Source organism: Orcinus orca, chromosome 5, assembly GCF_937001465.1.
Source record: "Orcinus orca chromosome 5, mOrcOrc1.1, whole genome shotgun sequence".
Classification (NCBI taxonomy): Eukaryota; Metazoa; Chordata; class Mammalia; order Artiodactyla; family Delphinidae; genus Orcinus; species Orcinus orca.
The window spans coordinates 141,639,940-141,654,920 of record NC_064563.1 but is presented as its reverse complement, the minus strand read 5'-3'; the positions used below and the strand labels follow the sequence as shown (position 1 = coordinate 141,654,920).

Below are 14,981 nucleotides of genomic sequence, written 5' to 3'. Positions count from 1 at the left end.
TCTTGCAATTCACACTGGAAAATGAGCCCATCTGAAGCTCCTCCATGACACAGAGCCTGAGACAGATGTCACCAATATTCCCTTCCCATCTTTCTCCTTTCCTCCTCATACCACACTTAACCTTTCAGGAGGAAGCTTCATCCCTTTTTCTGTACGCGCCCATCCCCCCACCCTTGCTCTTGACAGCACTATGTGTTGACTTCCATTCCACCAGACCCCTCACTCCCACACTCCCCCCTTCCTTGTTGGGTCAGCCTCTCTGCTTCAGCTTCTTCTCAGGATGCAAAGGTGCTAAAAACTCCCCAGGTTCAAAGTCACCAACTGTATTAGTTTCCTTGGCTGTCACAACAAGTTGCCACAAAGTGGGGGGCTTAAAACAACAGAAGTGTGTCCTCTCACAGTTCTGGAGGTCAGAGTCTGAAATTAAGGCTTCAGCAGGACCATTCTCCCTCCAAAAGCTCTAGGGAAGAATCCTGCCTTGCCTCTCAGCTTCCAGGGGTTCCAGGTGTTCATTGGCTTGTGACCACATCACTCCACTCCCTGCCTTTGCCATCACATGGCCTTCTCTGTGTCTCTGTCTGTCCTTTTCTGTGTCATATGAAGATGTTTTAACTGGATTTGGGGCACACCCTACTCCAGTATGATCTCATCTTGATCCTTATCTTAATTACATCTGCAAAGACTCTACTGCCAAATAAGGTCACATTCTGAGGTTCCGGTGGACATGAATTTGGGGGTGGGACAAGGTTCAGCACACTACACTAGTAAATCCCAGGTGCCAAGCCCAGTGGACATGACTCAGTAGCTGTACGCAGAATTTGTTTTGTTTATTTAGAACAGAAATAGCTTTATATTGCCTACTGATTTTTTAGATGATAGAACTATTAACGGAAAGTTTAAACATAAAAAAATTGAAAGAAAGCAAAAACACCAACAAACTTACAGCTCAGAGATTGATCTCAATTATCATTTTGGAGGACATTCTTCTACACACACTCACTAATGCAAAAAGGCAATATATGCAAAGTAAACTATATGTTTTATTCTGTTTTTTCACTTAACGCTATGGCATGGACAACCTGCCAGGTTGATAAACACATATTCATTCATTCAATAAATAGGTGCTGGGGCTTGCTCTGTGTCAGGCACTTTTTCCAGAGCCTGAGATCCATCAGTAGATAAAACACATAGAGATCTCTACCCAGGAACTTCCTTTCTGACAGTGGCAACAGACAATAAAAAATTAACACAATAAGTAAACTCTTTCATGCTGGAAGGTGAAAAGTGCTACAGAAAAAGTAAACAGTAGCATAAGGAAGAGAGATGTGAGGACCTGAAGGAAGTGACTGAGATTTTTAAGAGGAGGTAAATGTCCTCATTAAGAAGGTGATTCTTACACAAAGAGTTGAAGACCCCAAAACATTGGGAAATCATATTTAATAACTGCACAGTATTCCATTGATTAGAGCTGCAACAATATGTTTAACTAGTGCTCTGTGGATAGACATTTAAGTTGTTTCTAATTTTTAACTATTATAAATGAGGCTGCAATATCCCCTGCCTACAATAGATAAATGTTTGTAAAATTATTTTCTTAGGATAAATGTCTAGATCCAGAACTGCTAATACGAGGCATCTAATCATTTCTAAATTGTGAGACCTACTGTCACTCTCTCCTCCAGGAAGACTTTGCCAGTTTACACATCTGATAATACATGCAAGTTCACAATTCCACTGCCCCCCAACACATATACTCCACATACTGTATTTATGGTTTATTTTTAATGTTACTAACTTTAGAGTAAAAAAATGTTATTATATTTGCACTGCTTTTACTTTGCCATGGTTGAGCATATGCTTTTCAGCTCTGAGTATTTCTTCTCTTATAAACTCCATATTCATTTCCTTTGATTGGTTTTTTCTACGGGGATATTTATTGCTTTTGTAAATCAGAAATATATATGTGATGTGTGAAAATATTTTTTGTGGTTTGTCTTCTTGCTTTTTTTTTACAAACATTTATAATTTTTATATTGACAAAAATACCAGCATTCCAAGATAGTTTCTGGATTCCTCTTATGATTAGAAAGGATTTCTCAACTCGGAGAACTATAAAAACACTCAAATCTTCTACTCCTTCTGCAGTTTTTATTTTTTTGCACTTAGATCTTTGATCCACTTGGAATTTATTCTGATATAAGGAAGAGGGAAGGGATGCATCATTTTTCTTCCAGTTGTCCCTACAGCGTGTGCCAAATGCCCCCTTTGCCCCCCTAAGACTCCAGGTCCACCTGCCACCTGGCTACCTGCCTGCCCTCCCTCTTTTCCTCACATCTCTCATTCCTTCCTCAGCACCAGCTCTGGGTTCTCTTACTTCTGGCTTCATATTGTAATTGTTTTCCAGAATCCTGTCTTCTATATCCTCTACTTACTCCACAGCCTCCAGAAGAACTTTCACCCATGCCCATAGTTACACTTCCACGCACATGTGCTAACAACCTCCAAATCTAGAGCTCGGTCCAGGTCACTGATAAGCTTCAGCCCATAGGAGAGAGCAGACACTTGAAACTAAACCTGACCAAACCACATCATCCTCTGCCTTCTGGTCTCAACCATGCTGCCATCCCCCATTCTCCTGCCCACACCCCTCCGCAGTCTCTAATCTCCAAATTATTTTAGTTTTGCTTCTTATTCAGCCCCCAATCCACTGCCCCCTCTTCACCCTCATGGCTGCTCCCTTAATCCAGCAGCTAGCCATTTCTTCTTACCAGCATGCCTCTAACCCAGAGGTCAGCAAATGACAGCCCAGGGAGTCAGATCCAGGCTGCAGCCTCCTTCTGTGCTGCCCATGAGCTAAGAATAATTTTACATTTTTAAAGCATTGTAAAAAGTCTTTCAAAAAACAAAAGAGTATGCAACAGAGACGTGTTGCTTGCTTGCAAAGTCTAAACTGTTTACTATCGGCCCTTTGCAGAAAAAGTTTGCAGAACCTTGCCTCTAATCTACACTCCACTGGGGGCCTCCAGTGGTCTCAGACCTGCAGGCATTCTGTATACGCCCACCACTCCTCTGCCCACAAGCACCCCATGGGGGTTACTTATGATTTCCTTAGAGTCATGTGAAACAAATCTCTCCATTTCTAAGTTACCAGATATATGGGACGGAACACCTTCAGATCAAGTACTTGATAATTATTTAGCTTCTATGTGCTAAATTCCATCGATCACATGCCAGGAGAGTCTCAAGGTTTTGTTAGAAAATATCTTTTTTTCTTTATGATGGTAAAAGGAATATAAAGTCATTCTGGAAAATTTGGAAAAATCAGAATGTTTAAGAGGAAAATTAAAAGCACCCATAGCCCCCGTCTCAGAAGTTCCCTATTAACATGTGTGCATTTCCTTCCAGTCTTTGATTTTTCCTGTGCGTTTGAGATCCATCCCGTTTTTCCATTGGGTTTTTCCCCCACGATACTAAAAATTCTTGAAGTGCTCTTCGGACATTTTCTTAGACACTGTAAGTTTCCCCCATAGAATTCGTATACAATTTTCAATGTAGAATTTTCCATCAGGAGAGCATCTATTCACGGCAGCCTTCTCTCCACAAGCGGTGCCCCCCGAATTCGAGGTGCTTCCGGTAATTCTGGGATCAGGTCCTTTCCAGTTTGTAACTCAGTCACATGTTATTTCTTTGAGGTTAAAGTTCAACACCAGGCTATTTTGCACCTTACCTAGTTTTATGTAAATTGGTCATCTTTCTAATAGAAAGAAAAAGAACATGGGGGTGGAGGGGGGCGGGAGAGCGGCTTTTTCACGCAGAGTCACATTTACTCTAAACCAAAATAACTCAGGTTAAGTAAATCATCAAGATCCTTGGCGCCGTTCCTCCCGTGCTTTTGCACGCTGTACAGCACTTCACAGTTGGCAGAGAGTTCCTATACATTATCTCTGGTCAAGCCACGTGCACGATGCTGAAGGACCAGGGTGGCGGGTCTCACCGGGACTCTGATGCGCATGCGCATGGCTGGGGGCCCAGGGCAAGCTCCTGAGAGGCGGTGGGGGTCGGGGGGGTGGGGTGGGGTGGGAAGTCGTTTGTGTCCCGGGCTGTGCAGGAACGCCGGTAGGTTTGTCTGCTTTCCCAACCGCAGCTGCAGCTCCCCACGCCGAGGAGCTCAAATGCTCTTGCAAATGCAATTCACATCACCCGGTCAAATTCACACCTGGGATTCCAAGAAAGAAAGAAACGTTAAGAGCTAGAGAATCAACATTCCCTTCTGTATTCCCCCCCCCACCGCCCCGCACGCGCATTTCAATTCTTGCCCGGGTGCTGAAGCATGCTCACAGCTCAGACCTGGAATGGCCCTCTCCCCAGTCCAGGGCTCCCTGACACTGCTCTGGGCAAGGCCTGGAGGCTGTGCTGCCTTCTTCTGCCCACTCCACACCCCACCTCTTCTCCTCGCTGGCCTCACCTCTTCTGCCCCTTGAGACCCCTACTTCAGTCTCCTCTACTCTCCAGGTACTCTCACATTTCATTGGCTTTTTTGGTTTCTCAACTCTGCCGGTTCCCCACCAGCCACTGTCAAGTGGGAAGCCCAGCTTACCTCCCCATCTTCCCTTGGATGCATCTCACGTGCACCCACTGCCTCACCTGCAGTGGTGCCTCTGAGGCTGTTACCAAGTCCAAGCTCGTACTGCTTGCCGCAGGACAGGCCGATAAATCAAGAGCTGAGCTGTTGGGGCAAGGAGTAACGACTTTATTCAGAAAGCCAGCAGACCGAGGAGGTGGCGGACTAGTGTCCCAAAGAACAGTCCTACCCAAGTTAGAATTCAGGCTTCTTTTGTACTAAAAAGGGAGGGGGTGTAGTTGGTTGTTGCAGACTTCTTGGTGTCGGAATCCTTTGTTATTGCAGCTATTCAGGTAGGTCCAGTCATGATGTTCCTATAAACCTCCAACAAGACAGTTATCCTCTGCTCTGCAACTTTTTATCTCATGAATGGAAAAGTGTTACACTTTTAAAGGTCAGAGCCTTGAGAATGGGCTATCCTGTATATTTCAGGCTATAGGCAACATTCTTAACTTGTAGCAAAAGCACCAGAATACAAAGGTTAAAGTAAAAGAAACAGATCCCATATAGAGTCATTGTTTTTCCCTACTCCAAAGCCACCTTTCCACCATACTCCCTGGGACGTTCAGCTTTCTTTGTTTGCTTCCATTTTTGTTTGTTTTTAAAAGGCACTTAAGTAGCATATGCATTGATATTTTTTCCCTGACACAAAACACAGACATTCAATTAACCACATGCTAGTTCATTAGTGCCGGCTAAAAAAAAAGTATATGCACACCTAAGAGTTGAGACTTATGTTTTATTCAGCAGATACACTGAGGACTTCAAGCCTGGGAGTCAGCATCTCAAGTAACCCTCAGACAACTGCCCTGAGGAGGTGAGGGGGGCGCTAGGATATACAGGAGTTTTATAGCAAAGGGCGGGTAGTAGGAACAAAAGATTACTTTTTAAAAGAAAATTAGGTATCTCAAATTAAGGAAGTTAGTGCTTTTCTATGCATAGGAAAATGCAAGAGTCTAGGCTCACTGAAACCATTCTTTTGATATGAACCTCAGCTATGGGGCCAATACCCTGTGTTTTCACACCCAGTTTCCTCAAGGCTCACCATGGGGAGTGGCCACAGTCTGATGGCTGCTAGATGACAGGTATTCTTTGTTTCCTCCCTGAGTTCCCTCAGGGCTCACCAGCTCACCATTGGAGGGCTGCAATTGCTGATGACTCTGACATCCTTTGTTTACTGATATGGCTGGCAATGTTTTATTTCTCAAAAGACAACGTTAGAAAACAAAATTCAACTGAGTACATTTGAAGAAAAAATTGGCTTTATTCAACAATTCATGAATCAGGCAGCATCCCATCTAGCAAACAGACAGGAGGGGTCCTGTACAAAATGGATGGTTTTTAAAGGCCTAAAGGGGATGGGACAGGAAGTCATAAACAATTGAGGATTATTTCAAGCAAGGTCACTTGCCTTGGGGGAAGGCAGGGGTCTGTGTGGTAGGCTACCTCATCTGTGGCCAGAAAATTCCAGAGTGACTGGTAAAAGGTCACATCCCTGGGAGGGACTGAACCTGGATAGGTATTCAGTCCCCATTGACTGACGTAGAGCTTAGCACAAGTGACTCCATTTTTGGATCCCTGTTTCTTTTCAACAACACCAAACCCAAACACCCCATCTTCACTCTCTTCCTCTCTCCCTGCTCTTTCCCACACTAGCCCCCTGAGAACTCTTCTGTCTGCTTATCCATGTCAATACTGCTGCCCATAAAATTAGACAGAAGGCTCAATTTGATAACAGACACAAAATACATAGCTGCTCAAACACAATTTTTTTTTCTTGTTTCTAGTTGGATGGCAGCTCTCTGCCACCAGCTGGGGACCCAGGCCCCTCCACCTCATGACTCCATCATCCCTCGTAGAAGGGGCAAGGGCATAGGAGGGGACACACCCACTATTTCAGGCCTTGGTCCAGAAGGGCACACCCACTCCTGATGGGCCAGGACTCGGCACGTGGCCACTCCTCAAGGCAAAGCAGGCCGGGAAATGTGGTCCAGTCCTGAGCTAGGAAAAGGGAAAAAATGGATTTGGAGGATCAACTGGCAGGCTCCCGAGACTATCCAGAGCACTTATCTCTACTCCTCCATTAACCCTTCAGACAGGAAGGTTACAACTGAGCCAGAAAATGCAGAAAACAGCTTCACACCGGGGGCTGGGGTATGTGTAGGTTGCCTCCATGAAATGTTAAAGCATGGAAGATGGCAGAAGACTGTTGGGAGTCAGCTATTCAGACAAACCCCCCTCTTCCACTTCCCACCCCGTGGAAACAAGAACCCAGGGTGATTCTGCACAGGCAGCGAGCTCTTCACCTGGGCCAGAGCCAGACCACACTGCAGCTCTGCAGACAAGGCTGCTCCACGCTGGCCGATCCTGAGCTGAATTCAGCCCACGTGAAGTCACACCTAGAGATTCCCTCTCAGGGCGAACTTAGCAGCGAGAGCTTGGACATGCGGCCCCCTGGGCCACAAACATCCCACCTTGCCAGGGGTGCCTGCAGTGAGCAGGGACGTTCTCCGTGACCTCCATCCAGATACCCCAACCCCCTCCATCCTGTCCCACTCTCAGCTGCTTCCTTTGACTCCTGTCCTGGTATCTGCTTTGAAATAAAAGCAAGGTTTTATTTACAAACGAAGAGTTACTGAGGGTAGCGATCTAAAGTCAGAGCTATCGGACCAAACATCAAGCTTGCAGACCAAATGCTGCCTCTTCCTTGTGCTGAAGTCTAAAACCAGATCTATGGGATTGATAATGAAGGAAACTATCCAACCATGAGCAAGGTTAATCCATAAGTTAAGTTGGTACCACTCAAGTCCCATCCCCAGCTGTTTTCTTATTCAGATAAACGTTTTTTCTCAACGGACTGTGTTTCTCCCTTAACCAAAGGGAGAAAATGCACGGCAAAGTCAAATGACACAGAATAAAAGCCTGAGGGAAGAAACTGCTTATAAAACTTTCAGAAAGCTTTGAAATTACTGGCTAAACAAGTAATTTCATACAGTGGTTTATATGTATTTCACAGCAGCATCAGTTCCAAATGTCCCTTTGCACTCGGATTCTGGGAGAGTTTTCCTAATGCTTCATCATCAAATGATTGTACCGATGCATTAATCATGAAGGCCGTGAGGAATAAAATAACCGCAAGCCAAAACTGCAGGTGTTAAATGTTGAGGCAGAAACCAAATGAAATGTGTAAACACATAGAAAGAGAGAGAACATTTCCCCCACACGTTTTTTAACCTTGGCATTGCATCAACCATTAGGGTAAAATGCATGCATACTTACCAATAAAATCCAGAATTTTTTTTAAACTGAAATTTGACTGACATCTTAAAGAGGTCCCTCCAAATTCTTGCCCCTAAATATAAGGAGAGTGGCAAAGGAACAATTTATTACAAAAGAATGTTTATGACATGTCTGTTCCATTCAGGCACATATAATGCACATGTTAACTTTATAACAACCCTATGAATTGGCTATCATGATTACCATTTTGTAAGTGTGAAAACTGAGGATCAATCAGTGAATTTTAATAGTCTATTGTTCTACTCAGGCTGCCATAACAGAATACTACAGACTGGGGGGCTTAAACAGCAGCAATTTATTTTCTCACCGTTCTGGGGGCTGGAAGTTTAAGATCAAGGTGCCAACAAGGTTGGTTTCTGGTGACCTCGGTTGGTTTGGAAGGACCTTTCTTCCTGGCTTACAGACAGCTGTATTCTCACTGTGTCCTCACGTGGCCTTTCCTCTGTGTGCACACCCCTGGTGTCTCATCCTCTTGGATCAGGGCTCCACCCTTCTGACCTCATTTAACCTTAATTATGTCCTCAAAGCCCCCTCTCCAAATACAGTCACACTGGGGGTTAGGGCTTCAACATATTTGGGGGTGGAGTGGAGGTGCAGTTTGGTCCATAACTGATAGCATGACCAGGAGCCCACAGTTGCTGAGTGGTAGACCCAATACTGTCTGAATCTAAACATTTCTTTATCCAGAGTGCACTGCCTCTCACATACCACAGCATCTCAGAGAGAGTGCGGACACATCCCACTGTAAAAGCTGACTCTTAGAACTTGCTGGCAGGGAGACAATTTCACAGCAGTTAAGCTCTGTCCCTGTGAGAAGGGTGGTGAAGTCCTTACACAAGCTAGATCACAGAGGCCAGGAGTCCAAGGTAACCCATTCAGATGACACCCCCCAAAAAAGACTTCATCTACACTGTTAATAGCTACACAAATGGTCAAATGGTGGTTTCCTACCATATTCCATCCACAGTGGGATTTCCATGACCTCCAAAGAGCCAGCTTTTCATTCAGTTTTTCTTTTCTTTTTTCCAAACCACCAGCTAACGTCCTGGAGGGTGACTCCATGGACCAGGATGTCGAGAGCCCTGTGGCCATTCACCAGCCAAAGTTGCCTAAGCAGGCCAGGGACGACCTGCCAAGACACATCAGCCGAGACCGGACCAAAAGGAAAATCCAGAGGTATGTGCGGAAAGATGGAAAGTGCAACGTCCACCATGGCAACGTGAGGGAGACCTATCGCTACCTGACCGATATCTTCACCACCTTAGTAGACCTCAAGTGGAGATTCAACCTGTTGATTTTCGTCATGGTTTACACAGTGACATGGCTCTTTTTTGGAATGATCTGGTGGCTAATTGCATACATCCGAGGAGACATGGACCACATAGAGGACCCTTCATGGACTCCTTGCGTCACCAACCTCAATGGGTTCGTCTCTGCTTTTTTATTCTCCATAGAGACAGAAACCACCATTGGTTATGGCTATCGGGTCATCACGGACAAGTGCCCAGAGGGAATTATTCTCCTCTTAATCCAATCTGTTTTGGGGTCCATTGTCAATGCATTCATGGTGGGATGCATGTTTGTAAAAATATCTCAACCCAAGAAGAGGGCAGAGACCCTGGTTTTTTCCACCCATGCGGTGATTTCCATGAGGGATGGGAAACTGTGCCTGATGTTTCGCGTAGGGGATCTGAGGAATTCCCACATCGTGGAGGCTTCCATCAGAGCTAAGTTGATCAAATCCAAACAGACCTCAGAGGGGGAGTTCATCCCCTTGAACCAGACGGATATCAACGTAGGGTATTACACTGGCGATGACCGTCTCTTTCTGGTGTCACCACTCATCATTAGCCATGAAATTAACCAACAGAGTCCTTTCTGGGAGATCTCCAAAGCCCAGCTGCCCAAAGAGGAACTGGAAATCGTAGTCATCCTAGAAGGCATGGTGGAAGCTACAGGTAAGGTCTGCTCCATCCGGGGGTATCTGTGGGATCAATGCTCATTTTAAACTGAACCTCACATTCTTATTTTTGACAAAATATGGAAAACTGAACCTCACTCACTATTGACGCCACCTCTTTATTCATGAAGTAGTATGTGGCCTATAACCTTAAGTATGTCCACCACAAAGTCTAACAATTTAGCTTTTTAAAAGCCCTTGGGAAAATAAATTAACAAACAATTTTTTAAAACACCTCTTAATATATTTTAAATTTTCAAATATTTACTTAAATTAAAATTTGATCTCTCTCTAAAGCAATTTTTAGATTGTTTTAAAGCATTGTTTAAATTAAATACTTGAGGTTATTTATTGCCAAGCCAGGAGGAAGAAGTTAAGCCTTTCAACGAAGCCTGACAAATTGCTTTAATAAAAATACAATTTTGCCCGTTCTTTGGGAGCCATTTGCAAGACCCATAGCCTTACTTTTTCTTTTATATCAATTGAGCACTTGGTATCTTTTCTCTATACTCTACCTGCCAAATCCCCTGTAGATATAATAATGCAGACCCAGTAAATAACTCTAACAGGAAAGAAAAAATATTGATATCCACTCATCATAATCCTATTGACCCATCTGCTTTGAACAGCTAACTACTGGTGTATTTTAACAAAGATGATCTGTTCTAAAAATAGAGAAATGGTCTGTTTTTATTGAAGTCTTCACTCATATCTTTCCATACGTGTTACACATCCCAGGAGCAAAGGAGGTTCTGCCTGTATTTATCTGTAACTTTCTATGAAATAGAGCCATAAACTCTGCCTTAAGCTAACAATAGTGCCTGTGGGAAAAATATAAACTAGAACACTAATTCAAGCTTTGCTTTACTATTCTTCTGAGTCATTAGTCTTGGGATCCTCTTTAGTTATACAATCTGCCCTTCTGTGCTTTGAGGTCTTCAACTTGAGGCTCAAGTAGGTTTACACAATCTGAAAATGCACGGCCACCAGCCAGACCCCAGACTCTTCATCCACCCATAACCTGACCTCAGTCATCCGTCAAATGAAAGTCATTGCTCCCGTGTCTCAGCCTCCCTGGACCCAACAGGCAAAGTCATTACCTCTAACAAATTTCTCTTATAGTGGTAAAAACGTTTGCAATAGTTTTTTAAAATGCAGCAAACAATGAAAATGTGGGTAAAAGGCTTTGCATGAAGTGTGATCCTTTGCATAAGGCAAAAGGAACATCTAAAACAAAAATAATCATTGTGAAATTATAAATAAGTGCTGCACATGTGCACTGGGCTATCTGTACCCTGAGCCTGACTTTGGGGTGCCCTCGTGAGCCAATAGTTGTGTGAGGGGAGGGAGGAGGACGGAGGGGGGAGGAGGGCGGGGAGAAACCAACTCAATAAGAGAGCTCCGTCATTTTCCCACAGACCAGAAACTACTCCCACCTCGGCCAAGCACCTGGACTCTGGGTCCCCCTAGTGGTAACCACTGAGATACAGTCTCTGGCAGCATAAACTGACCACTTAATGATGCGCTTTTAATATTAGATTTCTCGCTATAAACTCTCCGGATAGGACAGAAAGGAGGGGAGTGGACAAGCCTTGTTCTCCTTCCGTCTCTGAGCTCAAGAAGCAAAAGCCAGTGGAGACGTACCCTCTGTTTACTGGTGTTAATCTGAGCTTCGAATTGCAGGAGCTGTGTTCCCTCAAATCAAAACCCAAGCTCTAAAAATAAGTCAGTCCGGAATAAGCAACTTACCTTTGTGATGTCTGTGAGTCGGAATTCTCCCTGGGGCAGACCCTGTCTTTCTGAAGATAGCTTGTAATGACTGAGCCTTTCCAAATAGGGGAACATCCTTTTGTTGGTAGTTAATAGTGATACCTCTGAGCATTCGGTGGCCTTTCTACTGCTTTCATAGAGAAAACTGGGTACTTGCCAGCAAAAAAAGAATCAAAGGCAACCACTATTAACTTTCTAAAGGTAATAATAATAATTTTCTAATTTTTGGAAAGTGGAGGAAAGAGTGTTCTAGAAAGTTCTGGGTTTGTCTGGAAGCTGGACATGTCTTGATCCTTTCCTGATAGGATTCGTAGAGTTCAGTCTTTCCAGCACATCTCATCTCTTAATTTAACGAGGCACACTTTTTTTCTTTGTGAATGAAAAGCACAGTTGGGATTTATGGGTATTAAGTAGGCCCTTGGGGTGGGGGGAATGTTTCAATGAATCAAAGCCACAGGAAAAAAATAGATGTGGACCAAATGCACCCTGAGGAAAACAGATTCACAAGGATCTAATTATTCATTGGAAGGCTAGATGGGAAATCAGGAGCCATGAAAACCGCAAGCTGACACAAAGGGGCCTCTGCTTGACTCATGCTTTCTTTCAAATATGACTTAGTTGACCTGAAACTACTCTCAGTGACCTCAGTTAGGATGCCTCTTTCAAGGACGAGCCTCACCATCGCCACCACTGCAACCTCCATGCGATGCCCTCCCTCTTTCTGTCTTGCACGTCGTGGGCACACAGCGACCCCAACGTGGTATTTGCTGGGGATCCGAGCTACCACGCAGTAGGCTGACCCGGCAGGTCCTTTAGTCCACTGGGTGCTCAGGCCCCTCACAGGCCAGCTGGTTGACACATAATAGGCCCACCCCAGTTGTGCTGCCCCAAGCCTGCTTCGTCACATCACTCAGGGTCAGGCTCGTCTTTAGAAAACGGGAGTAAGCTCCTTGAAGGCGGGAGGTGAGTCTTGCCCACCTTGGATGTTCTGCAGGTCCTGGCCCCAGTCCTTCATTCAGTGAGTTCTCTGGCCTCATAAAAGACAGACTCACACCCACAAAAGACAGACCCACGTTCTTGGTGGATGGTTTCGGTCTGGTCCTGCCCCCAGTCAGGGGGATGTGTCACCTCTCAAGAACCTTCCAGTCATGTGGTTCTATTTTTGAAAATGAATCAAACCCTGGAAAATTCTGACACCAGCCACCCAGACATCTGGGAACTGGCCATGTCTCATCCCATAAATATATTTTTAAAGGGGGCCCTTTATGTTCCTGACACAGGGGCAATTTGGAGATAGTGATGTTTACAGAAGGGTTCATAGCTACGTAAACAAACATGCCGAGCAGCTGTGGCAAGTGAGCCTTAAATAGTAAAGCATTCATATAGACTGTTATTTATAGAGGGCAAATTGGCATAGAGGCTAGATGACAGCCACACAGAGCTGGGCCCGGTGCCAGCCAGCTCCTCACTATAGGCTTTCTGATTGATGAACTTCCATATTTACCCCCAACGATTATGCAACTATGACAGGCAGCCCTTTCCAACACCTCAGCAAATATGTCTCCTTAGAATGAATCCCATTAAGCTTTTTTTTTAATTTTTATTTTATATCGGAGTATAGTCAATTCACAATGTTGTGTTAGTTTCAGGTGTATGGCAAAGTGATTCAGTTATACATATACATATACCTCTTCTTTTTCAGATTCTTTTTCCATATAGTTTATTATAGAATATTGAGTAGAGTTTCCTGTGCTATACAGTAGGTCCTTGCTGATTATCTGTTTTAAGCTTTTTTTTTTTTGCATTTTTTATTATGGAAACTATAAAACTTATATAAAAGGAGACCAAATCCTATAATCAACTCCCATGTACCCATCATTCAATTTCTATAATTGTCAATTCATGGCCAAACTTGTTTCATCTGTGTCACCCACTCACTAACTGCCCCTCCAGCATCATATCTTATCTGCAAATATATCAATATGTCTCTAAAAGATAAGGACTCTTTTAAAAACATAACTGTAGGGCTTCCCGGTGGTGCAGTGGTTAAGAATCCGCCTGCCAGTGCAGGGGACTCGGGTTCGAGCCCTGGTCCCGGAAGATCCCACATGCTGCGGAGCAACTAAGCCCGTGCGCCACAACAACTGAGCCTGTGCTCTAGCCCATGAGCCACAACTACTGAGCCCATGTGCCACAACTGCTGAAGCCCATGTGCGTAGAGCCCGTGCTCCACAACAAGAGAAGCCACCGCGATGAGAAGGCTGCGCACCGCAACAAAGAGTAGCCCCACCTCCTGCAACTAGAGAAAGCCCGTGTGCAGCAACGAAGACCCAATGCTGCCAAAAATAAATAAAATTAAATTAATTAATTTAAAAAACATAACTATAACACTGTTATGACACCTAAAACAATTAATGATCATTTCTTAAGATCCAATATCTACTAAATGTTCTGACTTCCATTTGTCTCATAAATGTCTTTTTAAGTTTTGTTTAAATCTGCTGTTTGAATCCAAATCAGGTTAGCACACTGTTATCGGCTGAGATCTCTTCCAAGCCTTAGTCTATGAGCTCCCCTTCCATCCCTGTGGGGTTTTTATCTTTCAAGTTTTTCTCAAAGAAGAGAGTTTCTGAAATATTTATATACTACGAAGAAAGCTGGGGAAAGTGGAGGGTGGGAGGAAGCCAACTTAGTGAAGATATACTAGATAACATTTTGTAGATGAGGAAGCAGGGCTGACTGTCCAGACGTCAGTATCTACGGGTTACCAAGGAGGAGGGGGAGTATGTGTCAGAAGTAGGCAAGCAAACCGGAAGTAGGTGAGGGCAAGCCATCCTTCCCCACAGGAAAGCTCAGTTCTTTATTCACATGAGGAGAGCTTAGTCACATAAATCACATCACAGGATTTTTGAGTTGCAAGAGTCTTCGCCCTACTCTTAATTACTTTACAGGTGAGGAAATGGATGCCCAGCAAAACTAGCGAGCTGGCTAAGGTGCGATAGTTATGGGCAGAGCAAGACCTTGAAACCCTAAACCACGGATGATGTCCAGCCTCCAATTTCAGTGCTCTTTGCATCATGAATGCTGTTGGTTCGTGAAGATTCTGCAGAGCATGCACCCGAAAAGATGACTGGTATTTAACGTGCAGACAGGCTCTCTTTTCTCCCATCCTTAGCTCTTTTTCTTTAAGGCTTCTCTTTCGGTCTCCAATGTTATCAGTTCATTTTAAAATTCTTTATTACATTCACATGAATTTTTAACAAGCATATATTAAAATGAGATCTGCCACAAAACTGTTCTGAAATCAAAATTCAATAAGCACCGTCTACA

The 14,981-nt window shown here is 44.1% G+C and overlaps 1 protein-coding gene across 1 annotated transcript in view; it reads left to right on the top strand.

Annotated features, from left to right (window-relative positions):
- Positions 1–14,981, top strand: part of KCNJ6 (potassium inwardly rectifying channel subfamily J member 6) — a 287,055-nt gene that overhangs the window by 185,696 nt on the left and 86,378 nt on the right. Inside the window, exon 3 of the mRNA XM_033418305.2 lies at positions 8,959–9,879. Within this exon, the coding sequence (XP_033274196.2) occupies positions 8,959–9,879 (921 nt within the window). The remainder of the gene's footprint in view (positions 1–8,958; positions 9,880–14,981) is intronic.